Here is a 27,622-nt window from a genome sequence, read left to right as displayed (position 1 = left end):
TTCATCAAAATCAATTCATTTATTTCCACAGAAAGCTTTTGATTTTGTAAATAGGAATATTTGACACTATAGTTTGTTAAAGACAGGTGTTGTTGATGGGGACTTTTAGAACACAATCCAGTCTTTTTACAAAGCCCCAAAGCCTGGTGTGAGTGTTAATGAATATGGTACAGATTGGTTTCCCACATCCTCGGGTGTAAACCACAGAGACGCCTTTTCACCGACTTTGTTTGCTTTGTTTATAAATGATTTGGCAAAATAAATTAAACAGATAAATATTGGAGTAAAAGATGATGATGAAATGCTAAATATCCTTTTATATGCTAATGATTTTATTATGATGCCAGAAACTGAACAAGACCTGCAGAACATGTTACTATGTCCAGTCTGTTGGTGTAAAAGATGGAGACTCATGATCAACCAGACTAAAACACAGATAGTGACTTGGTGTAAAAGATGGAGACTCATGATCAAACACAGATAATGCATTTTAGAAAAACAGTTACAAAGAGAAGTGCTTTTCAGTTTTGTTTTAGTGAAGATATTCTTGAGTGTACTAGCCATTATAAATATTTGTGTATTTTTATTGATGAACATAATGACCTTTCTATAGGGAACATCTGCCCTGGACGAATCAGGAAGTAGAGCTCTTGGGGGAGTTACAGGAAGAACCAAAACCACTCAAGGATATTGGTTATGCTACGAATTCCAAACTGTATCAGACATGCGTGTGTCCTGTTCTGGACTATTCCGCAGGATTGTGGGGTGCTAAGAGGTATTTTAAACTGAACATGTCCATAACAGAGCAGTACTTTTTAGGTGTCCACCTATACTAGCAATACGTGGGGAGATGGGCTGGGAACCCTGTGAGATGGAAGGTATGGATCTATCCATAAGGGGAGTCTGGGCAACTGAAATGTCTGACCTTTTCCAACAGTCTGACTGTGAACATCTGTAGGAAAACCAAATGAAGGGAGACATAGATATGATAAAAAAAAAAAAAACTGTTGATGCAATATTTAACATTTTAAAAAAATGGGTGGAGATTAATCATAAACATAAATTGAGAACCTTTGATTTGATTAAGGGTGAATTCGTGTGTGAGATATATTATGTATAACCGACCTAAAAGCAAAAGATCGCTATGTGCACAGGTACGACCAGGGATATTGTCTCTGTATATTGAAACAGGTACGACCAGGGATATTGCCTCTGCGTATTGAAACAGGTACGACCAGGGATATTGCCTCTGCGTATTGAAACAGGTACGACCAGGGATATTGCCTTTGCGTATTGAAACAGGTCGGTGTTGTGGTATAAGAATATTTTGAAGATAAATACACGACGCAGAGGATGAGAACACAAGAGTACTAAAAACTAACTAGAGGCCTAATGGTCAACAGGGGATTGTTAATGGAAATAGTTCTCAGTTCAACAGCTGGTTAGAATCTGTTACATGTCAGTCCTGAGCTACGTTTTCATTGGTCTGTACATTGAATCTGGAGCAGGATACTTGTTATTTGACCATTGGCCAAGTTGTACTGCAAAGACTTCTGATTGGTCAACCCCAGGTGAGAGTGGGGGGGGTATAAGTGGCATCTTGTTTCTTTGTTCTATGGTGACAAGCTGAGGACAGGTGAGAATGAACATCTACCTCCCAGCATAACATCTTATGATTTGTCCTTTTCAAATGAATCTGTTTTTCTCCCCCTGATTTGCTTTGGGGTTTGTGTTATTGAAGAATAACATCGACTGCTAACAGTGGTGAACTGGAAGAAGAGGAAAGCCTATGTAACGATTGTGACCTTGAAGAAATAGTGAACGAAACTCATTTTTATCCTGTATTGCCCTTTCCACCATGTGTCAATAAATCCCGTAAGGGATGGGTTGCCAATGGCGATTTGACAATAACAACAACAACAACAACAACAAAAATCATTAAAAAAAAATAAAAACATTTTTAAAAAAATAACAATTTCATTCATTTAAATTCATTCCACAAATTCAGAGTTTGAAAATATATACAGAAGCAAAGGTAAATATTATGATCAAATTAATTATTCCAATCATCCCAGCTACTAATGGGGACAGCTATTAGCGTGTGGGTCCTGCTTGTAATGGGCAACTTCAACTTTGATCATATTATAATTCTATTTACCGAGCGCATTTGACAAGTGGCACGTCAGACCCGGGAAGAACTGCAAACAGAACTGTTAGTTGTAGCATTTGTGTCTATAGTTCTAAAGTGATGCTGTAATTCATGCAGCTACAGATGAGTAAAAGGTTGTGATCAGATTTGTGTGTATAGTTCTAAAGTGATGCTGTAATTCATGCAGCTACAGATGAGTAAAAGGTTGTGATCAGATGTGTGTATAGTTATAAAGTGATGCTGTAATTCATGCAGCTACAGATGAGTAAAAGGTTGTGATCAGATTTGTGTGTATAGTTATAAAGTGATGCTGTAATTCATGCAGCTACAGATGAGTAAAAGGTTGTGATCAGATTTGTGTGTATAGTTCTAAAGTGATGCTGTAATTCATGCAGCTACAGATGAGTAAAAGGTTGTGATCAGATTTGTGTGTATAGTTCTAAAGTGATGCTGTAATTCATGCAGCTACAGATGAGTAAAAGGTTGTGATCAGATTTGTGTGTATAGTTCTAAAGTGATGCTGTAATTCATGCAGCTACAGATGAGTAAAAGGTTGTGATCAGACAGCTCTGCTCTTTCCGGATGAATAGTGTTTTTGTTTTGGGAACGCTAGTCATTAGCGACGCAGCAGCTCCATAAATTTTCCACAGTACGATAGTGGGTTAGTAGATTACTGCTCAAAAATATAGCCATTTCACAGTGCAATAGAGCCAATACCTCAACACAGGAGTACCCTTGTTCATACCGTCATGCTAAGGGGGTTAGAGCTTGGGGAGTTGTATTCAGGGGACACCTCCAAACCATCCTCACTGAAGTCCCGCCGGGGTGAGTGTGAGGGTGAGTGTGAGGGTGAGTGCGAGGGTGAGTGTGAGGGTGAGTGTTCAGGGGAATCTGCTGAGTCGAGGCGGTCCGCTCGGTGCTGCTTGATCTCTTGAGGGGTCTTCAGAAACCTGGAGAGAGGAGAAGGACTGAGTGTGCGTTTCTGCGTGTGTGTGTGTGTGTGTGTGTGTGTGTGTGTTTGTGTTTCTGCATGCGTGTGTGTGTGTGTGTTTCTGCGTGCGTGTGTGTGTGTGTGTGTTTCTGCGTGCGTGCGTTCCCCACCTGAAGAGTAGTTTCTGTGTGTGTGTGTGTGTGTCCCACCTGAAGAGTAGTTTCTGTGTGTGTGTGTCCCACCTGAAGAGTAGTTTCTGTGTGTGTGTGTGTGTGTGTCCCACCTGAAGAGTAGTTTCTGTGTGTGTGTGTGTCCCACCTGAAGAGTAGTTTCTGTGTGTGTGTGTGTCCCACCTGAAGAGTAGTTTCTGTGTGTGTGTGTGTCCCACCTGAAGAGTAGTTTCTGTGTGTGTGTGTGTCCCACCTGAAGAGTAGTTTCTGTGTGTGTGTGTGTCCAACCTGAAGAGTAGTTTCTGTGTGTGTGTGTGTGTGTGTGTGTGTGTGTGTGTGTGTGTGTGTGTGTGTGTGTGTGTGTGTGTGTGTGTGTGTGTGTGTGTGTGTGTGTGTGTTTGTGTGTGTGTGTGTGTGTGTGTGTCCCACCTGAAGAGTAGTTTCTGTGTGTGTGTGTGTGTGTGTGTGTGTGTGTGTGTGTGTGTGTGTGTGTGTGTGTGTGTGTGTGTGTGTGTGTGTGTGTGTGTGTGTGTGTGTGTGTGTCCCACCTGAAGAGTAGTTTCTGTCCGGGTTCTTTCTTGATGATGTTGAGTTTGTAGTAGTGTCTCAGAGCACGAGACATCTTCTCATACGTCATGTTGGCTCGGTTCTACAGGGAGACACACACTTTCCTCTTCATCATCATCACCACCACCACCACCGTCATCACTACTGTCTTCATCATCACCACCATCATCATCATCATCACCATCATCATCACCACCGTCACCATCATCATCATCATCATCACCACCATCATCACCACTACTGTCTTCATCATCACCACCATCATCATCACCACTACTGTCTTCATCATCACCACCATCATCATCATCACCATCGCCATCATCATCATCTTCATCATCATCACAACTACTGTCTTCATCACCACCACTACTGTCTTCATCATCACCACTACTGTCTTCATCATCACCACCATCATCATCACCACCATCATCACCATCATCATCATCATCCTCATCATCATCACTACTACTGTCTTCATCATCACCACTACTGTCTTCATCATCACCACTACTGTCTTCATCATCACCATCATCATCATCACAACTACTGTCTTCATCATCACCACTACTGTCTTCATCATCATCACCACTACTGTCTTCTTCATCATCACCACTACTGTCTTCATCATCATCACCACTACTGTCTTCATCATCATCACCACTACTGTCTTCATCATCATCACCACTACTGTCTTCTTCATCATCACCACTACTGTCTTCATCATCACCACCACTACTGTCTTCATCATCATCACCACTACTGTCTTCATCATCATCACCACTACTGTCTTCATCATCATCACCACTACTGTCTTCTTCATCATCACCACTACTGTCTTCATCATCATCACCACTACTGTCTTCTTCATCATCAACACTACTGTCTTCATCATCATCATCATCACCACCACTACTGTCTTCATCATCATCACCACTACTGTCTTCATCATCACCACCACTACTGTCTTCATCATCATCACCACTACTGTCTTCATCATCATCACCACTACTGTCTTCATCATCACCACTACTGTCTTCATCATCATCACCACTACTGTCTTCTTCATCATCACCACTACTGTCTTCATCATCATCACCACTACTGTCTTCATCACCACCACTACTGTCTTCATCATCATCACCACTACTGTCTTCATCACCACCACTACTGTCTTCATCATCATCATCATCATCACCACTACTGTCTTCATCATCATCACCACTACTGTCTTCATCATCATCACCACTACTGTCTTCATCACCACCACTACTGTCTTCATCACCACCACTACTGTCTTCATCACCACCACTACTGTCTTCATCATCATCATCATCATCACCACTACTGTCTTCATCATCACCACCACTACTGTCTTCATCACCACCACTACTGTCTTCATCATCATCATCACCACTACTGTCTTCATCATCAGCATCACTACTGTCTTCATCACCACCACCACTACTGTCTTCATCACCACCACTACTGTCTTCATCACCACCACTACTGTCTTCACCACCACCACCACTACTGTCTTCACCACCACCACTACTGTCTTCATCACCACCACTACTGTCTTCATCACCACCACCATTACTGTCTTCACCACCACCACTACTGTCTTCATCACCACCACTACTGTCTTCATCACCACCACTACTGTCTTCATCATCATCATCATCATCATAACCACTACTGTCTTCATCATCACCACTACTGTCTTCATCATCATCACCACTACTGTCTTCATCATCACCACTACTGTCTTCATCATCACCACTACTGTCTTCATCATCATCACCACTACTGTCTTCATCATCATCACAACTACTGTCTTCATCATCATCACCACTACTGTCTTCATCATCACCACTACTGTCTTCATCATCACCACTACTGTCTTCATCATCATCACCACTACTGTCTTCATCACCACCACTACTGTCATCATCACCATCACCACTACTGTCTTCATCATCACCACTACTGTCTTCATCATCATCACCACTACTGTCTTCATCATCACCACTACTGTCTTCATCATCATCACTACTATCTTCATCATCACCACTACTGTCTTCATCATCACCACTACTGTCTTCATCATCATCACTACTGTCTTCATCATCATCACCACCATCATCATCATCACCACCACTACTGTCTTCATCATCACCACTACTGTCTTCATCATCACCACCACCACTACTGTCTTCATCATCACCACCACTACTGTCTTCATCATCATCACTACTGTCTTCATCATCATCATCACCACCATCATCATCATCACCACTACTGTCTTCATCATCACCACCACTACTGTCTTCATCATCATCACCACCATCATCATCACCACCACTACTGTCTTCATCATCATCACCACTACTGTCTTCATCATCACCACTACTGTCTTCATCATCATCACCACTACTGTCTTCATCATCATCACCACCATCATCATCACCACCACTACTGTCTTCATCATCATCACCACTACTGTCTTCATCATCATCACCACTACTGTCTTCATCATCATCACCATCACCACTACTGTCTTCATCACCACCACTACTGTCTTCATCATCATCACTACTGTCTTCATCATCACCACCACTACTGTCTTCATCACCACCACTACTGTCTTCATCATCACCACTACTGTCTTCATCATCATCACCACTACTGTCTTCATCATCATCACCACTACTGTCTTCATCATCATCACCACTACTGTCTTCATCATCACCACTACTGTCTTCATCATCACCACTACTGTCTTCATCATCACCACTACTGTCTTCATCATCATCACTACTGTCTTCATCATCATCACCACTACTGTCTTCATCATCATCACCACTACTGTCATCATCATCATCACCACTACTGTCTTCATCATCATCACCACTACTGTCTTCATCATCATCACCACTACTGTCTTCATCATCACCACTACTGTCTTCATCATCATCACTACTGTCTTCATCATCATCACCACTACTGTCTTCATCATCACCACCACTACTGTCTTCATCATCATCACCACTACTGTCTTCATCATCACCACTACTGTCTTCATCATCATCACCATCATCACAGCCATCATCATCACCACTACTGTCTTCATCATCACCACTACTGTCTTCATCATCATCACCACTACTGTCTTCATCATCACCACTACTGTCTTCATCATCATCACTACTGTCTTCATCATCATCACCATCATCACAGCCATCATCATCACCACTACTGTCTTCATCATCACCACTACTGTCTTCATCATCATCACCATCACCACTACTGTCTTCTTCATCATCACCACTACTGTCTTCATCATCACCACTACTGTCTTCATCATCACCACCACTACTGTCTTCATCATCACCACTACTGTCTTCATCATCATCACCACCATCACCATCATCATCACCATCATCATCACCACCACCACCATCATCATCACCATCATCACCACCACCATCATCACCACCACCATCATCATCACCACTATCATCACCATCACCACTACTGTCTTCATCATCACCACCATCATCACCATCATCATCATCACCATCATCACCATCATCATCACCCCCATCATCATCACCACCATCATCACCACCATCATCATCATCACCACCATCATCATCATCACCACCATCATCACCATCATCATCATCATCATCATCATCATCACCATCATCACCATCATCATCACCACCACCATCATCACCATCACCACCATCATCACCATCATCACCATCATCATCATCATCACCATCACCATCATCACCATCATCATCATCACCATCATCACCATCATCACCATCATCATCACCACCACCATCATCACTACTGTCATCATCATCACTACTGTCTTCATCATCATCACCACCATCATCATCACCACCATCATCATCATCACTACTGTCTTCATCATCATCACCACCACCATCATCACCACCATCATCATCACCACCATCATCATCACCACTACTGTCATCATCTTCATCATCACCATCACCCCCATCATCACCATCATCACCATCATTCACAACTAACAGAGTTTGAATGTCATTCAGGCCATACAACATCTCTACAGCCAGAGGTCATCTCCCTACTCAGCCAGAGGTCATCTCCCTACTCAGCCAGAGGTCATCTCCCTACTCAGCCAGAGGTCATCCCTCTACTCAGCCAGAGGTCATCCCTCTACTCAGCCAGAGGTCATCTCCCTACTCAGCCAGAGGTCATCTCCCTACTCAGCCAGAGGTCATCTCCCTACTCAGCCAGAGGTCATCCCTCTACTCAGCCAGAGGTCATCTCCCTACTCAGCCAGAGGTCATCTCCCTACTCAGCCAGAGGTCATCTCCCTACTCAGCCAGAGGTCATCTCCCTACCCAGAGGTCATCTCCCTACTCAGCCAGAGGTCATCTCCCTACTCAGCCAGAGGTCATCCCTCTACTCAGCCAGAGGTCATCCCTCTACTCAGCCAGAGGTCATCCCTCTACTCAGCCAGAGGTCATCTCCCTACTCAGCCAGAGGTCATCCCTCTACTCAGCCAGAGGTCATCTCCCTACTCAGCCAGAGGTCATCTCCCTACTCAGCCAGAGGTCATCTCCCTACCCAGAGGTCATCTCCCTACTCAGCCAGAGGTCATCTCCCTACTCAGCCAGAGGTCATCTCCCTACTCAGCCAGAGGTCATCTCCCTACTCAGCCAGAGGTCATCTCCCTACTCAGCCAGAGGTCATCTCTCTACTCAGCCAGAGGTCATCTCCCTACTCAGCCAGAGGTCATCCCTCTACTCAGCCAGAGGTCATCCCTCTACTCAGCCAGAGGTCATCTCCCTACTCAGCCAGAGGTCATCTCCCTACTCAGCCAGAGGTCATCCCTCTACTCAGCCAGAGGTCATCCCTTTACTCAGCCAGAGGTCATCCCTCTACTCAGCCAGAGGTCATCCCTCTACTCAGCCAGAGGTCATCCCTCTACTCAGCCAGAGGTCATCTCCCTACTCAGCCAGAGGTCATCTCTCTACTCAGCCAGAGGTCATCTCTCTACTCAGCCAGAGGTCATCTCCCTACTCAGCCAGAGGTCATCTCCCCTACTCAGCCAGAGGTCATCTCCCTACTCAGAGGTCATCTCCCTACTCAGCCAGAGGTCATCCCTCTACTCAGCCAGAGGTCATCTCCCTCTACTCAGCCAGAGGTCATCTCCCTACTCAGCCAGAGGTCATCTCCCTACTCAGCCAGAGGTCATCTCCCTACTCAGCCAGAGGTCATCTCCCTACCCAGCCAGAGGTCATCTCCCTACTCAGCCAGAGGTCATCTCCCTACTCAGCCAGAGGTCATCTCCCTACTCAGCCAGAGGTCATCTCTCTACTCAGCCAGAGGTCATCTCCCTACCCAGAGGTCATCTCCCTACTCAGCCAGAGGTCATCTCCCTACCCAGAGGTCATCTCCCTACTCAGCCAGAGGTCATCTCCCTACTCAGCCAGAGGTCATCTCCCTACTCACCCAGAGGTCATCTCCCTACTCAGCCAGAGGTCATCCCTCTACTCAGGTCATCTCCCTACTCAGCCAGAGGTCATCTCCCTACTCAGGTCATCTCCCTACTCAGCCAGAGGTCATCTCCCTACTCAGCCAGAGGTCATCTCCCTACTCAGCCAGAGGTCATCCCTCTACTCAGCCAGAGGTCATTTCCCTACTCAGCCAGAGGTCATCCCTCTACTCAGCCAGAGGTCATCCCTCTACTCACCCAGAGGTCATCCCTCTACTCACCCAGAGGTCATCTCTCTACTCAGCCAGAGGTCATCTCCCTACTCAGCCAGAGGTCATCTCCCTACTCAGCCAGAGGTCATCTCCCTACTCAGCCAGAGGTCATCTCTCTACTCAGCCAGAGGTCATCTCCCTACTCAGCCAGAGGTCATCTCCCTACTCAGCCAGAGGTCATCCCTCTACTCAGCCAGAGGTCATCTCCTTACTCAGCCAGAGGTCATCTCCCTACTCAGCCAGAGGTCATCTCCCTACTCAGCCAGAGGTCATCTCTCTACTCAGCCAGAGGTCATCTCCCTACTCAGCCAGAGGTCATCTCCCTACTCAGCCAGAGGTCATCTCCCTACTCAGCCAGAGGTCATCTCCCTACTCAGCCAGAGGTCATCTCCCTACTCAGCCAGAGGTCATCTCCCTACTCAGCCAGAGGTCATCTCCCTACTCAGCCAGAGGTCATCTCCCTACTCAGCCAGAGGTCATCCCTCTACTCAGCCAGAGGTCATCTCCCTACCCAGAGGTCATCTCCCTACTCAGCCAGAGGTCATCTCCCTACTCAGCCAGAGGTCATCCCTCTACTCAGCCAGAGGTCATCCCTCTACTCAGCCAGAGGTCATCTCCCTACTCAGCCAGAGGTCATCTCCCTACTCAGCCAGAGGTCATCTCCCTACTCACCCAGAGGTCATCTCTCTACTCAGCCAGAGGTAATCTCCCTACTCAACCAGAGGTCATCTCCCTACTCAGCCAGAGGTCATCCCTCTACTCAGCCAGAGGTCATCTCCCTACTCAGCCAGAGGTCATCTCCCTACTCAGCCAGAGGTCATCTCCCTACTCAGCCAGAGGTCATCTCCCTACTCAGCCAGAGGTCATCTCCCTACTCAGCCAGAGGTCATCCCTCTACTCAGCCAGAGGTCATCTCCCTACTCAGCCAGAGGTCATCCCTCTACCCAGCCAGAGGTCATCTCCCTACTCAGCCAGGGGTCATCTCCCTACTCAGCCAGAGGTCATCCCTCTACTCAGCCAGAGGTCATCTCCCTACTCAGCCAGAGGTTGGGGTCAATTACATGTCAATTCTAGTAGGAAACTGAAATTCCATTTCCAAAAATGCTTCCTGAATTGACTGAATTAAAATGGAATTGTCCCGAACCCTGCAAGTAGTCGCGACCCTTTACTAAAACTCTGTTCCACCATCCATCCATCCCATACTGTGAGCTCCAGACAGACCCTCAGCGTACCTTGTGGTTCCCCCAGAGTCGAGCTAGTCCGTTGGGGTCGACCACCCTGAACACCAGGCTCTCCTGGTCCTCCCAGCGGATGAAGAGCTGGTAGCGCTGATCTGACAACAGCTGGTACACATAGTCCCACAGCAACCTGCAGTCTACACAGACAGAGAGAGAGGGTCTGTGTGTGTGTGTGTGTGTGTGTGTGTGTGTGTGTGTGTGTGTGTGTGTGTGTGTGTGTGTGTGTGTGTCTGTGTGTGTGTGTGTGTGTGTGTGTGTGTGTTACCTGGGATCTTGCCGTTGGCCTCTCTAGGTGGGACTTCTCTCTCAGTCCTCTCCTGATTGGACAGGTTGAGAGGCTCCTCCTCCTGGGAGCTGGGGATTGTGGGAGGACACTTGGACACATCTGAGAGAGAGGGAGATTATTATTATTTTTTTCACTTTTGTTTATTATCCCCTTGTGAGAGGGGGATAGACAGAGAGGAGACACGGGGGAGAGGAGGAGAGAGGGGGGAGAAGGGGAGACAGAGAGGAGAGAGGGGGGAGAGGGGGGGACAGAGAGGAAGAAGAGGGGGCAGGGGGGAGACAGAGAGGAGAGGGGGGTAGACAGAGGAGACGGGGGGGAGAGGAGGAGAGAGGGGGGAGAGGGGGAGGTGGTCCCGTGTGGTCCTGTGTGGCTCAGTTGGTAGAGCATGGCGCTTGCAACGCCAGGGTTGTGGGTTCAATTCCCAAGGGGGGACCAGGGTTCAATTCCCACGGGGGGACCAGGATGAATATGTATGAACTTTGCAATTTGTAAGTCGCTCTGGATAAGAGCGTCTGCTAAATGACTTAAATGTAATGTAAATGTAAATGGGAGACAGAGAGGAGAGAGAGGGGGAGACAGAGAGGAGAGGCGGGTAGACGGGGGAGAGGGGGGGGGACAGAGAGGGGGGAGAGGAGGGGACAGAGGAGAGAGGGGGGGAGAGGGGGGTAGACAGAGAGGAAGAAGAGGGGGAGTGAGAGGAGTGAGTGACAAAGAAAAAGGGAGGAGTGGAGAAGTTAGGAGAGAAAGTGAAAGAGCGTGAGATAAATCTCTTCTCAACAAAGGAGCAGTTGTTCCTGCTTCTAATCCGTGACGGTTACTGCAAAGATGGTTTCAAATACAGACAATTACAGCGCCTTCTGCTAGGGTGCTTTCTTCCCTGATTAGGGGACGGGACAGGGGTACAAACCTACACAACACACACACACCCTACTGCCCTCACGGAAACCACCTACAGCTGATCTGTGTGAGTGTGTGAGTGTGTGTGTCTGTGTGTCTGTGTGAGTGTGTGTGCTGCATAGTGTACCAGGAAGTGTACTAGCCGTAAACACTAAGAACAATACAATGATGGGAAAAACAGTGTTACACGGAAGAGTCTCTCTGTCGCTGTCTCTGTGTGTCTCTGACTCTCTTTCTGTGTGTCTCTGTCTCTCTCTCTCTCTGTCGCTGTCTCTGTGTGTCTCTGACTCTCTCTCTGTGTGTCTCTGTCTCTCTCTCTCTCTCTCTCTCTCTGTGTCTCTGTCTCTCTCTCTCTCTCTCTGTCGCTGTCTCTGTGTGTCTCTGTCTCTCTCTCTCTCTCTCTGTGTCTCTGTCTCTCTCTCTCTGTGTCTCTGTCTCTCTCTCTCTGTGTCTCTGTCTCTCTCTCTCTCTCTCTCTGTGTGTCTGTCTCTCTCTCTGTGTCTCTGTCTCTCTCTCTCTCTGTCTCTCTGTCTCTCTCTCTCTCTCTGTGTCTCTCTGTCTGTGTCTCTCTGTCTCTCTCTCTCTCTCTGTGTCTCTCTGTGTCTCAACCCCCTTGTGATGCGGTTCCTGAAAGGTGTAAATCGTCTCAGACCGGTCTCTAAACCTATTGCGCCCACATGGGACATGGCACTGGCTTTGGAGGCACAGTGTTTCACCCCCTTTTGAACCTCTGGAGTCAATGGATCTGAAGATCCTCTCCTACAAAACCTCCCTGCTCATGACTTTGGCCTCGGCTAAACGTGAGTCAGTTCGCCCCGGGGCGACTCTAAGGTGTCAGTTCGCCCCGGGGCGACTCTAAGGTGTCGTTCGCCCTGACAGTCATGACTATGTCCTACAGGTCTGTTTCCCTCTTCACTGCCTCCTTTTGCTTCTGAAGAGCAGCAGAGGTTACATGCCCTGTGTCCGCTGGGAGCTTTACGGAACCGGGATTACTGGTTTTACGAGTAGCTTTCTGCCTGTTTTGCTAATCCAGCTCACAGCAGGATGCTCTCTAAACAGCCTCCACGATCCAGTGGGAGAGACGCTATCTCTCTGGTATACAGCTACAAGTATTTGGGGTTACCTAGCAGTGTACGTACCCACTCCACCAGGGTTACCTAGCGGTGTACGTACCAGGGTTACCTAGCGGTGTACGTACCCACTCCACCAGGGTTACCTAGCGGTGTATGTACCCACTCCAACAGGGTTACCTAGCGGTGTACGTACCCACTCCACCAGGGTTACCTAGCGGTGTACGTACCAGGGTTACCTAGCGGTGTATGTACCCACTCCACCAGGGTTACCTAGCGGTGTACGTACCCACTCCACCAGGGTTACCTAGCGGTGTACGTACCCACTCCACCAGGGTTACCTAGCGGTGTACGTACCCACTCCACCAGGGTTACCTAGCAGTGTACGTACCAGGGTTACCTAGCGGTGTACGTACCCACTCCACCAGGGTTACCTAGCAGTGTACGTACCAGGGTTACCTAGCGGTGTATGTACCCACTCCACCAGGGTTACCTAGCAGTGTACGTACCAGGGTTACCTAGCGGTGTACGTACCAGAGTTACCTAGCGGTGTATGTACCCACTCCACCAGGGTTACCTAGCAGTGTACGTACCAGGGTTACCTAGCAGTGTACGTACCAGGGTTACCTAGCGGTGTACGTACCCACTCCACCAGGGTTACCTAGCGGTGTACGTACCCACTCCACCAGGGTTACCTAGCGGTGTACGTACCCACTCCACGAGGGTTACCTAGCAGTGTACGTACCCACTCCACCAGGGTTACCTAGCAGTGTACATTACCCACTCCACCAGGGTTACCTAGCGGTGTACGTACCCACTCCACCAGGGTTACCTAGCAGTGTACGTACCAGGGTTACCTAGCAGTGTACGTACCCACTCCACCAGGGTTACCTAGCAGTGTACGTACCAGGGTTACCTAGCAGTGTACGTACCCACTCCACCAGGGTTACCTAGCGGTGTATGTACCCACTCCACCGGGGTTACCTAGCGGTGTACATACCCACTCCACCAGGGTTACCTAGCAGTGTATGTACCAGGGTTACCTAGCGGTGTACGTACCCACTCCACCAGGGTTACCTAGCGGTGTACGTACCAGGGTTACCTAGCGGTGTACGTACCCACTCCACCAGGGTTACCTAGCGGTGTATGTACCCAATCCAACAGGGTTACCTAGCGGTGTACGTACCCACTCCACCAGGGTTACCTAGCGGTGTACGTACCAGGGTTACCTAGCGGTGTACGTACCCACTCCACCAGGGTTACCTAGCGGTGTACATACCCACTCCACCAGGGTTACCTAGCGGTGTACGTACCAGGGTTACCTAGCGGTGTACGTACCCACTCCACCAAGGTTACCTAGCGGTGTATGTACCCACTCCACCAGGGTTACCTAGCGGTGTACGTACCCACTCCACCAGGGTTACCTAGCGGTGTATGTACCCACTCCACCAGGGTTACCTAGCAGTGTACGTACCAGGGTTACCTAGCGGTGTACGTACCCACTCCACCAGGGTTACCTAGCGGTGTATGTACCCAATCCAACAGGGTTACCTAGCGGTGTACGTACCCACTCCACCAGGGTTACCTAGCGGTGTACGTACCAGGGTTACCTAGCGGTGTACGTACCCACTCCACCAGGGTTACCTAGCGGTGTACATACCCACTCCACCAGGGTTACCTAGCGGTGTACGTACCAGGGTTACCTAGCGGTGTACGTACCCACTCCGCCAGGGTTACCTAGCGGTGTGTGTACCCACTCCACCAGGGTTACCTAGCGGTGTACGTACCCACTCCACCAAGGTTACCTAGCGGTGTATGTACCCACTCCACCAGGGTTACCTAGCGGTGTACGTACCCACTCCACCAGGGTTACCTAGCGGTGTATGTACCCACTCCACCAGGGTTACCTAGCAGTGTACGTACCAGGGTTACCTAGCGGTGTACGTACCCACTCCACCAGGGTTACCTAGCGGTGTACGTACCCACTCCACCAGGGTTACCTAGCGGTGTACGTACCAGGGTTACCTAGCAGTGTATGTACCCACTCCACCAGGGTTACCTAGCGGTGTACGTACCCACTCCACCAGGGTTACCTAGCAGTGTACGTACCCACTCCACCAGGGTTACCTAGCAGTGTACGTACCCACTCCACCAGGGTTACCTAGCAGTGTACATACCCACTCCACCAGGGTTACCTAGCGGTGTACGTACCCACTCCACCAGGGTTACCTAGCAGTGTACGTACCAGGGTTACCTAGCAGTGTACGTACCCACTCCACCAGGGTTACCTAGCGGTGTACGTACCCACTCCACCAGGGTTACCTAGCAGTGTACGTACCAGGGTTACCTAGCAGTGTACATACCCACTCCGCCAGGGTTACCTAGCGGTGTACGTACCCACTCCACCAGGGTTACCTAGCGGTGTACGTACCCACTCCACCAGGGTTACCTAGCGGTGTACGTACCAGGGTTACCTAGCGGTGTACGTACCCACTCCACCAGGGTTACCTAGCGGTGTACGTACCAACTCCACCAGGGTTACCTAGCAGTGTACGTACCCACTCCACCAGGGTTACCTAGCGGTGTACGTACCCACTCCACCAGGGTTACCAAGTGGTGTACGTACCCACTCCACCAGGGTTACCTAGCGATGTACGTACCCACTCCACCAGGGTTACCTAGCGATGTACGTACCCACTCCACCAGGGTTACCTAGCGATGTACGTACCCACTCCACCAGGGTTACCTAGCGGTGTACGTACCCACTCCACCAGGGTTACCTAACGGTGTACGTACCCACTCCACCAGGGTTACCTAGCGGTGTACGTACCCACTCCACCAGGGTTACCTAGCGGTGTACATACCCACTCCACCAGGGTTACCTAGCGGTGTACGTACCAGGGTTACCTAGCGGTGTACGTACCCACTCCACCAGGGTTACATAGCGGTGTACGTACCCACTCCACCAGGGTTACCTAGCGGTGTACGTACCCACTCCACCAGGGTTACCTAGCGGTGTACGTACCAGGGTTACCTAGAGGTGTACGTACCTACTCCACCGGGGTTACCTAGCGGTGTACGTACCAGGGTTACCTAGAGGTGTACGTACCTACTCCACCAGGGTTACCTAGCAGTGTACGTACCCACTCCACCAGGATTACCTAGCGGTGTACGTACCCACTCCACCAGGGTTACCTAGCGGTGTACGTACCCACTCCACCAGGGTTACCTAGCGATGTATGTACCCACTCCACCAGGGTTACCTAGCGGTGTACGTACCAGGGTTACCTAGCGGTGTATGTACCCACTCCACCAGGGTTACCTAGCGGTGTACGTACCCACTCCACCAGGGTTACCTAGCGGTGTACGTACCCACTCCACCAGGGTTACCTAGCGGTGTACGTACCCACTCCACCAGGGTTACCTAGCGGTGTACGTACCCACTCCACCAGGGTTACCTAGCGGTGTACGTACCCACTCCACCAGGGTTACCTAGCGGTGTATGTACCCACTCCACCAGGGTTACCTAGCGGTGTTCGTACCAGGGTTACCTAGCGGTGTACGTACCCACTCCGCCAGGGTTACCTAGCGGTGTACGTACCCACTCCACCAGGGTTACCTAGCGGTGTACGTACCCACTCCACCAGGGTTACCTAGCGGTGTATGTACCCACTCCACCAGGGTTACCTAGCGGTGTATGTACCCACTCCACCAGGGTTACCTAGCGGTGTACGTACCAGGGTTACCTAGCGGTGTACGTACCCACTCCACCAGGGTTACCTAGCGGTGTATGTACCCACTCCACCAGGGTTACCTAGCGGTGTATGTACCAGGGTTACCTAGCGGTGTACGTACCCACTCCACCAGGGTTACCTAGCGATGTACGTACCAGGGTTACCTAGCGGTGTACGTACCAGGGTTACCTAGCGGTGTACGTACCCACTCCACCAGGGTTACCTAGCGGTGTACGTACCCACTCCACCAGGGTTACCTAGCGGTGTACGTACCCACTCCACCAGGGTTACCTAGCGGTGTATGTACCCACTCCACCAGGGTTACCTAGCGGTGTACGTACCAGGGTTACCTAGCGGTGTACGTACCCACTCCACCAGGGTTACCTAGCGGTGTACGTACCCACTCCACCAGGGTTACCTAGCGGTGTACGTACCAGGGTTACCTAGCGGTGTACATACCCACTCCACCAGGGTTACCTAGCGGTGTACGTACCCACTCCACCAGGGTTACCTAGCGGTGTACGTACCAGGGTTACCTAGCGGTGTACGTACCCACTCCGCCAGGGTTACCTAGCGGTGTATGTACCCACTCCACCAGGGTTACCTAGCGGTGTACGTACCCACTCCACCAGGGTTACCTAGCGGTGTACGTACCAGGGTTACCTAGCGGTGTACGTACCCACTCCACCAGGGTTACCTAGCGGTGTACGTACCAGGGTTACCTAGCGGTGTACGTACCCACTCCACCAGGGTTACCTAGCGGTGTACGTACCCACTCCAACAGGGTTACCTAGCGGTGTACGTACCCACTCCAACAGGGTTACCTAGCGGTGTACGTACCAGGGTTACCTAGCGGTGTACGTACCAGGGTTACCTAGCGGTGTACGTACCCACTCCACCAGGGTTACCTAGCGGTGTACGTACCCACTCCAACAGGGTTACCTAGCGGTGTACGTACCCACTCCACCAGGGTTACCTAGCGGTGTACGTACCCACTCCACCAGGGTTACCTAGCGGTGTATGTACCCACTCCACCAGGGTTACCTAGCGGTGTACTACCCACTCCACCAGGGTTACCTAGCGGTGTATGTACCCACTCCACCAGGGTTACCTAGCGGTGTACGTACCAGGGTTACCTAGCGGTGTATGTACCCACTCCACCAGGGTTACCTAGCGGTGTACGTACCCACTCCGCCAGGGTTACCTAGCGGTGTACGTACCCACTCCACCAGGGTTACCTAGCGGTGTACGTACCCACTCCACCAGGGTTACCTAGCGGTGTACGTACCCACTCCACCAGGGTTACCTAGCGGTGTACGTACCAGGGTTACCTAGCGGTGTACGTACCCACTCCACCAGGGTTACCTAGCGGTGTACGTACCCACTCCAACAGGGTTACCTAGCGGTGTACGTACCCACTCCACCAGGGTTACCTAGCGGTGTACGTACCCACTCCAACAGGGTTACCTAGCGGTGTACGTACCCACTCCACCAGGGTTATCTAGCGGTGTACGTACCAGGGTTACCTAGCGGTGTATGTACCCACTCCACCAGGGTTACCTAGCGGTGTACGTACCAGGGTTTCCTAGCGGTGTACGTACCCACTCCACCAGGGTTACCTAGCGGTGTATGTACCCACTCCACCAGGGTTACCTAGCGGTGTATGTACCCACTCCACCAGGGTTACCTAGCGGTGTACGTACCAGGGTTACCTAGCGGTGTATGTACCCACTCCACCAGGGTTACCTAGCGGTGTACGTACCCACTCCACCAGGGTTACCTAGCGGTGTATGTACCCACTCCACCAGGGTTACCTAGCGGTGTACATACCCACTCCACCAGGGTTACCTAGCGGTGTACGTACCAGGGTTACCTAGCGGTGTACGTACCCACTCCGCCCGGGTTACCTAGCGGTGTATGTACCCACTCCACCAGGGTTACCTAGCGGTGTATGTACCAGGGTTACCTAGCGGTGTACGTACCCACTCCACCAGGGTTACCTAGCGGTGTACGTACCAGGGTTACCTAGCGGTGTACGTACCCACTCCACCAGGGTTACCTAGCGGTGTACGTACCCACTCCACCAGGGTTACCTAGCGGTGTACGTACCAGGGTTACCTAGCGGTGTACGTACCCACTCCACCAGGGTTACCTAGCGGTGTACGTACCCACTCCACCAGGGTTACCTAGCGGTGTACGTAGCCCACTCCACCAGGGTTACCTAGCGGTGTACGTACCCACTCCACCAGGGTTACCTAGCGGTGTACGTACCCACTCCACCAGGGTTACCTAGCGGTGTACGTACCCACTCCACCAGGGTTACCTAGCAGTGTACGTACCCACTCCACCAGGGTTACCTGGCGGTGTACGTACCCACTCCACCAGGGTTACCTGGCGGTGTACGTACCAGGGTTACCTAGCGGTGTACTACATCTGGTGGGGTCAGGTCTGGGGGGGTCAGGTCTTGGGGGGTCTACTACATCTGGTGGGGTCAGGTCTGGGGGGGGTCTACTCCATCTGATGGGGTCAGGTCTGGGGGGGGGTGTACTACATCTGATGGGGTCAGGTCTGGTGGGGTCAGGTCTGGGGGGGTCTACTACATCTGATGGGGTCAGGTCTGGGGGGGTCAGGTCTGGAGGGGTCAGGTCTGGGGGGGTCTGCTACATCTAGTGGGGTCAGGTCTGGGGGGGGGTCAGGTCTGGGGGGGTCAGGTCTGGAGGGGTCAGGTCTGGGGGGGTCTGCTACATCTAGTGGGGTCAGGTCTGGGGGGGGGGGTCAGGTCTGGGGGGGTCAGGTCTGGGGGGATCAGGTCTGGGGGGATCAGGTCTGGGGGGATCAGGTCTGGGGGGGGGTCAGGTCTGGGGGTGTGTCAGGTCTGGGGGGGTCAGGTCTGGGGGGGGGTCAGGTCTGGGGGGGGGGTCAGGTCTGGGGGGGGGTCAGGTCTGGGGGGGGGTCAGGTCTGGGGGGGGTCAGGTCTGGGGGGGGTCAGGTCTGGAGGGGTCAGGTCTGGGGGGGTCAGGTCTGGGGGGGTCTACTATGGGCCATTTCATTTAGTATCTGTTGTGTCGGCTTGGGGAGTGATTATATTTCCCCCTAGTATGTTGTACCGAAGTTGACTGACTGAAAGGGAACATAAGGTTGTGAGTATAACTGCTGTTCCCTGAAGGAGGGGAATGAGGCCTCCGTTCCTGGTCCCGGTGAAGTGCCGTATTAAAATGAAGGAATAAATTCAACCCTCATGCTTATCACCTGTGGAAGGCGGGGCTTACAGCGAGGCCCGGATTTCATTGGCCTTTTCAGGCGTGACACTAGATGCTTCAGTCGAAGTGGCGAGAGTGTGACCACCCATAGCGTGTTGTACCTCGTTTCCCTCCTTCAGGGAACTGTAGTTATGGTCATAACGTTTCGTTTTAAGGGAAACATTCGTCTTCTCCCTGAAAAGCAGATGTGGGGATTCCACTCAGGCAACTTTGGTTAGAACAGAACGTCATACTCACTTGTTGATCCATTGGCTCCTAGGGATTGGGCACCCTGGCTTCCATTGGTTTGGAGTGGCTGGGTGTGTTTAGTAGGGAGGAGTTTGGTGAGACTGAGAGGGGGCTTGGTGAGGGTCAGGATTGGTGGAGTTGTGTGGCCTGTGGAGACATCTCTTCTTTGCTGCTTCACACACTGCAGGAGCTCGTAGAGTACATCACCTGGAAACAGAGAGAGGAGCTCATACAGAACATCACCTGGAAACAGAGAGAGGAGCTCCCAGTGGCGTACCTGGAAACAGAGAGAGGAGCTCCCCCCAGTGGCGTACCTGGAAACAGAGAGAGGAGCTCCCAGTGGCGTACCTGGAAACAGAGAGAGGAGCTCCCAGTGGCGTACCTGGAAACAGAGAGAGGAGCTCCCAGTGGCGTACCTGGAAACAGAGAGAGGAGCTCCCAGTGGCGTACCTGGAAACAGAGAGAGAGGAGCTCCCAGTGGCGTACCTGGAAACAGAGAGAGAGGAGCTCCCAGTGGCGTATCTGGAAACAGAGAGAGAGGAGCTCCCCCCAGTGGCGTACCTGGAAACAGAGAGAGAGGAGCTCCCCCCAGTGGCGTACCTGGAAACAGAGAGAGAGGAGCTCCCCCCAGTGGCGTACCTGGAAACAGAGAGAGAGGAGCTCCCCCCAGTGGCGTACCTGGAAACAGAGAGAGGAGCTCCCAGTGGCGTACCTGGAAACAGAGAGAGAGGAGCTCCCCCCAGTGGCGTACCTGGAAACAGAGAGAGGAGCTCCCCCCAGTGGCGTACCTGGAAACAGAGAGAGGAGCTCCCCCCAGTGGCGTACCTGGAAACAGAGAGAGGAGCTCCCCCCAGTGGCGTACCTGGAAACAGAGAGAGAGGAGCTCCCCCCAGTGGCGTACCTGGAAACAGAGAGAGGAGCTCCCCCCAGTGGCGTACCTGGAAACAGAGAGAGAGGAGCTCCCCCCAGTGGCGTACCTGGAAACAGAGAGAGGAGCTCCCAGTGGCGTACCTGGAAACAGAGAGAGGAGCTCCCCCCAGTGGCGTACCAGGAAACAGAAAGAGGAGCTCCCCCCAGTGGCGTATCTGGAAACAGAGAGAGGAGCTCCCCCCAGTGGCGTACCTGGAAACAGAGAGAGAGGAGCTCCCCCCAGTGGCGTACCTGGAAACAGAGAGAGAGGAGCTCCCCCCAGTGGCGTACCTGGAAACAGAGAGAGAGGAGCTCCCCCCAGTGGCGTACCTGGAAACAGAGAGAGGAGCTCCCCCCAGTGGCGTACCTGGAAACAGAGAGAGGAGCTCCCCCCAGTGGCGTATCTGGAAACAGAGAGAGGAGCTCCCCCCCAGTGGCGTACCTGGAAACAGAGAGAGGAGCTCCCCCCCAGTGGCGTACCTGGAAACAGAGAGAGGAGCTCCCAGTGGCGTACCTGGAAACAGAGAGAGGAGCTCCCCCCAGTAGCGTACATGGAAACAGAGAGAGGAGCTCCCAGTGGCGTACCTGGAAACAGAGAGAGGAGCTCCCAGTGGCGTACCTGGAAACAGAGAGAGAGGAGCTCCCAGTGGCGTACCTGGAAACAGAGAGAGGAGCTCCCCCCAGTGGCGTACCTGGAAACAGAGAGAGGAGCTCCCAGTGGCGTACCTGGAAACAGAGAGAGAGGAGCTCCCAGTGGCGTACCTGGAAACAGAGAGAGAGGAGCTCCCCCCAGTGGCGTACCTGGAAACAGAGAGAGAGGAGCTCCCCCCAGTGGCGTACCTGGAAACAGAGAGAGAGGAGCTCCCCCCAGTGGCGTACCTGGAAACAGAGAGAGGAGCTCCCCCCAGTGGCGTACCTGGAAACAGAGAGAGGAGCTCCCAGTGGCGTACCTGGAAACAGAGAGAGGAGCTCCCCCCAGTGGCGTATCTGGAAACAGAGAGAGGAGCTCCCCCCAGTGGCGTACCTGGAAACAGAGAGAGAGGAGCTCCCCCCAGTGGCGTACCTGGAAACAGAGAGAGAGGAGCTCCCCCCAGTGGCGTACCTGGAAACAGAGAGAGAGGAGCTCCCCCCAGTGGCGTACCTGGAAACAGAGAGAGGAGCTCCCCCCAGTGGCGTACCTGGAAACAGAGAGAGAGGAGCTCCCCCCAGTGGCGTACCTAGAAACAGAGAGAGAGGAGCTCCCCCCAGTGGCGTACCTGGAAACAGAGAGAGAGGAGCTCCCCCCAGTGGCGTACCTGGAAACAGAGAGAGGAGCTCCCCCCAGTGGCGTACCTGGAAACAGAGAGAGAGGAGCTCCCCCCAGTGGCGTACCTGAGTCAGGACAGCGACGTCTGAAGTCTTCCTTGGTGAGGAGGCAGAGAGCTCTGCCGTTCATCTCAAACCGTCCTCTCTCAGTTCTGAGGAGAGAATATTCCCTCTGAGCCCAGTGCAGCCAGTGGACCACATCCTCCTTATCCCACAGAGACGGGTTTATACCTAAACACACACACACACTGCTTAGACGGGTTTATACCTAAACACACACACACACTGCTTAGACGGGTTTATACCTAAACACACACACACAAACACACTCCTTAGATGGGTTAATACCTAAACACACACACACACAAACACACTCCTTAGACGGGTTAATACCTAAACACACACACACAAACACACTCCTTAGATGGGTTAATACCTAAACACACACACACACACACACACACACACACACACACACACACACACACACACACACACACACACACACACACACACAGCTGTGAAAAAGTATTTGGCCCCTTCTGGATTCCTCAAGCTGAAGCCCACTTGGGTTCTGCAGCAGGACAATGATCCAAAACACACCAGCAAGTCCACCTCTGAATGGCTTCAAAGAAACTAGGTGAAGGTTTTGAAGTGGCCTAGTCAAAGTCCGGACTTGAATCTGATGGAGATGCTGTGGCGTGACCTTAAAAAGGCGGTTTGTGCTCGAAAACCCTCCAATGTGGCTGAATTAAAACAATTTTGCAAAGAAGAGTGGGACAAAATTCCTCCACAGCGATGTGAAAGACTCATTGCCAGATATCACAAACTCTTGATTGCAGTTGCTGCTGAGGGTGGTGAGGGTGGTGAGGGTGGTGAGGGTGGTGAGGGTGGTGAGGCTGCTGAGGGTGGTGAGGGTGGTGAGGGTGGTGAGGGTGGTGAGGCTGCTGAGGGTGGTGAGGCTGCTGAGGGTGGTGAGGCTGCTGAGGGTGGTGAGGCTGCTGAGGGTGGTGAGGGTGGTGAGAGTGGTGAGGCTGCTGAGGGTGGTGAGGCTGCTGAGGGTGGTGAGGCTGGTGAGGCTGCTGAGGGTGGTGAGGCTGCTGAGGGTGGTGAGGCTGCTGAGGGTGGTGAGGCTGCTGAGGGTGGTGAGGCTGGTGAGGCTGCTGAGGGTGGTGAGGCTGCTGAGGGTGGTGAGGCTGGTGAGGCTGGTGAGGCTGCTGAGGGTGGTGAGGCTGCTGAGGGTGGTGAGGCTGGTGAGGGTGGTGAGGGTGGTGAGGCTGGTGAGGGTGGTGAGGGTGCTGAGGGTGGTGAGGGTGGTGAGGGTGGTGAGGGTGCTGAGGGTGGTGAGGGTGGTGAGGCTGGTGAGGGTGGTGAGGCTGGTGAGGCTGGTGAGGGTGGTGAGGGTGGTGAGGCTGGTGAGGGTGGTGAGGGTGGTGAGGCTGCTGAGGGTGGTGAGGCTGCTGAGGGTGGTGAGGCTGCTGAGGCTGGTGAGGGTGGTGAGGCTGGTGAGGCTGGTGAGGGTGGTGAGGCTGCTGAGGGTGGTGAGGGTGGTGAGGGTGGTGAGGCTGCTGAGGGTGGTGAGGCTGCTGAGGGTGGTGAGGCTGCTGAGGGTGGTGAGGGTGGTGAGGCTGGTGAGGCTGCTGAGGGTGGTGAGGGTGGTGAGGCTGCTGAGGGTGGTGAGGCTGCTGAGGGTGGTGAGGTTGCTGAGGGTGGTGAGGCTGGTGAGGGTGGTGAGGGTGGTGAGGCTGCTGAGGGTGGTGAGGCTGGTGAGGGTGGTGAGGGTGGTGAGGCTGCTGAGGGTGGTGAGGCTGCTGAGGGTGGTGAGGCTGCTGAGGGTGGTGAGGGTGGTGAGGCTGGTGAGGCTGCTGAGGGTGGTGAGGGTGGTGAGGCTGCTGAGGGTGGTGAGGCTGCTGAGGGTGGTGAGGTTGCTGAGGGTGGTGAGGCTGGTGAGGGTGGTGAGGGTGGTGAGGCTGCTGAGGGTGGTGAGGCTGGTGAGGGTGGTGAGGGTGGTGAGGCTGCTGAGGGTGGTGAGGCTGCTGAGGGTGGTGAGGCTGCTGAGGGTGGTGAGGCTGCTGAGGGTGGTGAGGCTGGTGAGGCTGCTGAGGGTGGTGAGGCTGCTGAGGGTGGTGAGGCTGGTGAGGGTGGTGAGGCTGCTGAGGGTGGTGAGGGTGGTGAGGCTGCTGAGGGTGGTGAGGCTGCTGAGGGTGGTGAGGCTGGTGAGGCTGCTGAGGGTGGTGAGGCTGCTGAGGGTGGTGAGGCTGGTGAGGCTGCTGAGGCTGCTGAGGGTGGTGAGGGTGGTGAGGGTGGCACAGCCAGTTATTAGGTTTAGGGGGCAATTACTTTTTCACATAGGGCCATGAAGGTCCGGATAGCTATTTTCCCCTTAATAAATACAATCATAACTTAAAAACTGCATTTAGTGTTTACTTGGGTGATCTTTGTGTAATATTTACATTTGTTTAATGATCTGAAACATTTAAATGTGACAAATGTGCAAAAGAATAAGAAATCCAGAAGGGGGCAAATACTTTTTTCACAGCACTGTACATACATGCATACATACACATATATATACACATATATATACAAATATACATATATACATACAAATATACATACATATATATACACATATATATACACATATATATACACATATACATACACACACATACACATATATATACATACATATATATACAAATATACATATATACATACAAATATACATACATATATACATACATATATACAAATATACATACATACATACATACATACATACATACATACATACATACATACATACATACATACATACATACATAGAGCTGTTAGCCAAAAAGTGTGTGTATATTTGTGTGTGTTTGACTCACGGAGTCTTCCAGGTAGCTGCCACAGGTCGTTCTGTGAAGGGGGGATGACAGTAGGGAGGAGGGTAGAGCAGGGAGGAAGGAGAGATGGAGGGAACAGCACTCCTCTGCCAGGGGCTAGGGGAGTGAGAACACGACTGTGTTCTCCATGGTCCTGCCACACACACACACACACACACACACACACACACACACACACACACACACACACACACACACACACACACACACACACACACACACACACACACACACACACACACACACACACACACACACACACACACAGACACACACACTTTTATATTACAATTTTAAGTTATATTGTTTCTAATACAACACAGTAAAGCCCACAACTATTCTGTCTCCTTTTTCCGGGAATTAACTTTTATCTAGCGAGCATGAAACCACACATGCAGAAGTAAATGCAAAAGTGAAAGTGTCTCTTTCTTAAACTGATCAATCATTCGCTGGGAGTAAAAACAACTGACAAAATGCGTAAAAGCAGCATAATCCATCTCTCTATATATTCCTATTAAACGGAAACACTACTTATAGGACCTGAACGCGTTTCCTATTCATGTCAGCAGGGCTTCAGTTTACCTTGATCAGATCTGGCGGGGCGCTGCCTCTGTCTTCCATCGTCCTCTACCTGTCTGTCCGGAAGTAGACTAGTAGAATAATTCTCTAATAGATTCCTCAGCTCAGGTGATCAACAATCCGTCCACTAATACGATAATTTTGTCTATAAAACTTCTATCGATTTAAGGGTCAGAATAAATTATTATGTAATCCAAACGTAGGAGCTGGACATGATTTTCACATGCAACCCGACTAGTTATGATGACATATGATCCTTGTTTCCGGGTAACGAAATCGAAAGGATCCATAGAGGTGTGTGTTTTAAAAAACAAGAACAGATATCACTTCCATGAACTCAATCCGAAGGTGAGCGTGCCTGCGCGCTCGCTTATCTAAATTGAGCGCGTGTTGTTTTCTGGAGAGGCTATACGGACGCCCGGTGCCCAAAATGTATGACGGATGTCGGGCAGCGAGAGTTGAGTGGGAAGGAACATACATATTTTTGTCAAATCTTGAATTCAATTATGTTTAAGTGTGTGTTTATACTTGATTCAATAAACAATACATTTAAAAAAAAAAAAAAAGGTGACAAACGGATTCGGTTCATTCAGTCGTCCTAATGAGCCCTCCCCAGCTAACGCCGCATTACATTTGTTTTCAGTTTGGATATTGGTTTGATATTCGGAGTTTGCTCGTCAGTACCTCTTCGATGGAAGGTCATAAGATGATTAGTATATCTCAAATCAAATAAAAATAGAGAGCAAGGTACAGCCTTTCCCCCCCTCCGTTCGATTCTGTTTTCAAAAAGTTTATGTTGTTTTCAGTAGGGGAATAATTGTGCACTCACGGCTAAGGGACCGTGATAAAAGTGCAATCAGCCGAACCTAGTGTGTACAGATAAACTACATTTTTCTCTGTATTAAATGATTTAGACTTTGGTTTTAGGAGTTGGTGGGACATAACCTGGCGGGGGATCTGGGGGCCCAGCTAGCAATGAGGAATCGGTCCAGAAGCGGCCATTTTCCGGGGCACGGAACTGATTACATTTACATTTAAGTCATTTAGCAGACGCTCTTATCCAGAGCGACTTACAAATTGGTGCATTCAATTGATTGAATCGGCCCAGAATTGGGTGTCGGAATCAGCCTGGAATCAAAATGAATGACTGCCCAGAGTCGGCCCAAGTACATCGGACCATTTCCATCTACCGGAATTAATCCGACTTTGCCAGGCATCTTAGCCAGAATACCCCCAGAAGTGGCCCGATGCAAATTTAAATAAATGTATAAGAAATTATCCAATTTAGTAATTTAAAATATTACTATTATACATACAAATTATACCCATCCACAAAAAAAACATTTTGTGTCGAAGGAAACACCATACTTGGTGACTGTGTCAGTGTCCATGCCCCTTGCCCTCCACAGCAGTCGCTACAGCCTGATGGGACCAGGAAATGCCCCTTGCCCTCCACAGCAGTCGCTACAGCCTGATGGGACCAGGAAATGCCCCTTGCCCTCCACAGCAGTCGCTACAGCCTGATAGGACCAGGAAATCGGTCACCGGGCCGTCTTATCGGCTCTTAACCAATCATGCTATTTTGTTAGTTTTTTCTCGTTGTTTGTAACTTATTCTGTACATAATGTTGCTG

The 27,622-nt window shown here is 51.0% G+C and overlaps 1 protein-coding gene across 1 annotated transcript; it reads right to left on the bottom strand.

Moving 5' to 3' along the window:
* etv7 (ETS variant transcription factor 7) lies at window positions 1-26,510 on the bottom strand. The gene is made up of 8 exons (XM_055891127.1): window positions 25,993-26,510; window positions 25,393-25,543; window positions 22,583-22,747; window positions 20,312-20,509; window positions 11,093-11,212; window positions 10,822-10,964; window positions 3,799-3,899; window positions 1-3,099 (listed from the first exon to the last, which is right to left on the bottom strand). Exons 1-8 carry the CDS (start codon window positions 26,029-26,031, stop codon window positions 2,889-2,891), a joined length of 1,128 nt encoding a protein of 375 aa, XP_055747102.1. The 5' UTR covers window positions 26,032-26,510; the 3' UTR covers window positions 1-2,888.
* Window positions 26,511-27,622: the final 1,112 nt, after the last annotated feature.

Source organism: Salvelinus fontinalis, chromosome 31 (assembly GCF_029448725.1).
Source record: "Salvelinus fontinalis isolate EN_2023a chromosome 31, ASM2944872v1, whole genome shotgun sequence".
NCBI lineage: Eukaryota > Metazoa > Chordata > Actinopteri > Salmoniformes > Salmonidae > Salvelinus > Salvelinus fontinalis.
This window is presented reverse-complemented; position numbering and strand designations above follow the sequence as displayed.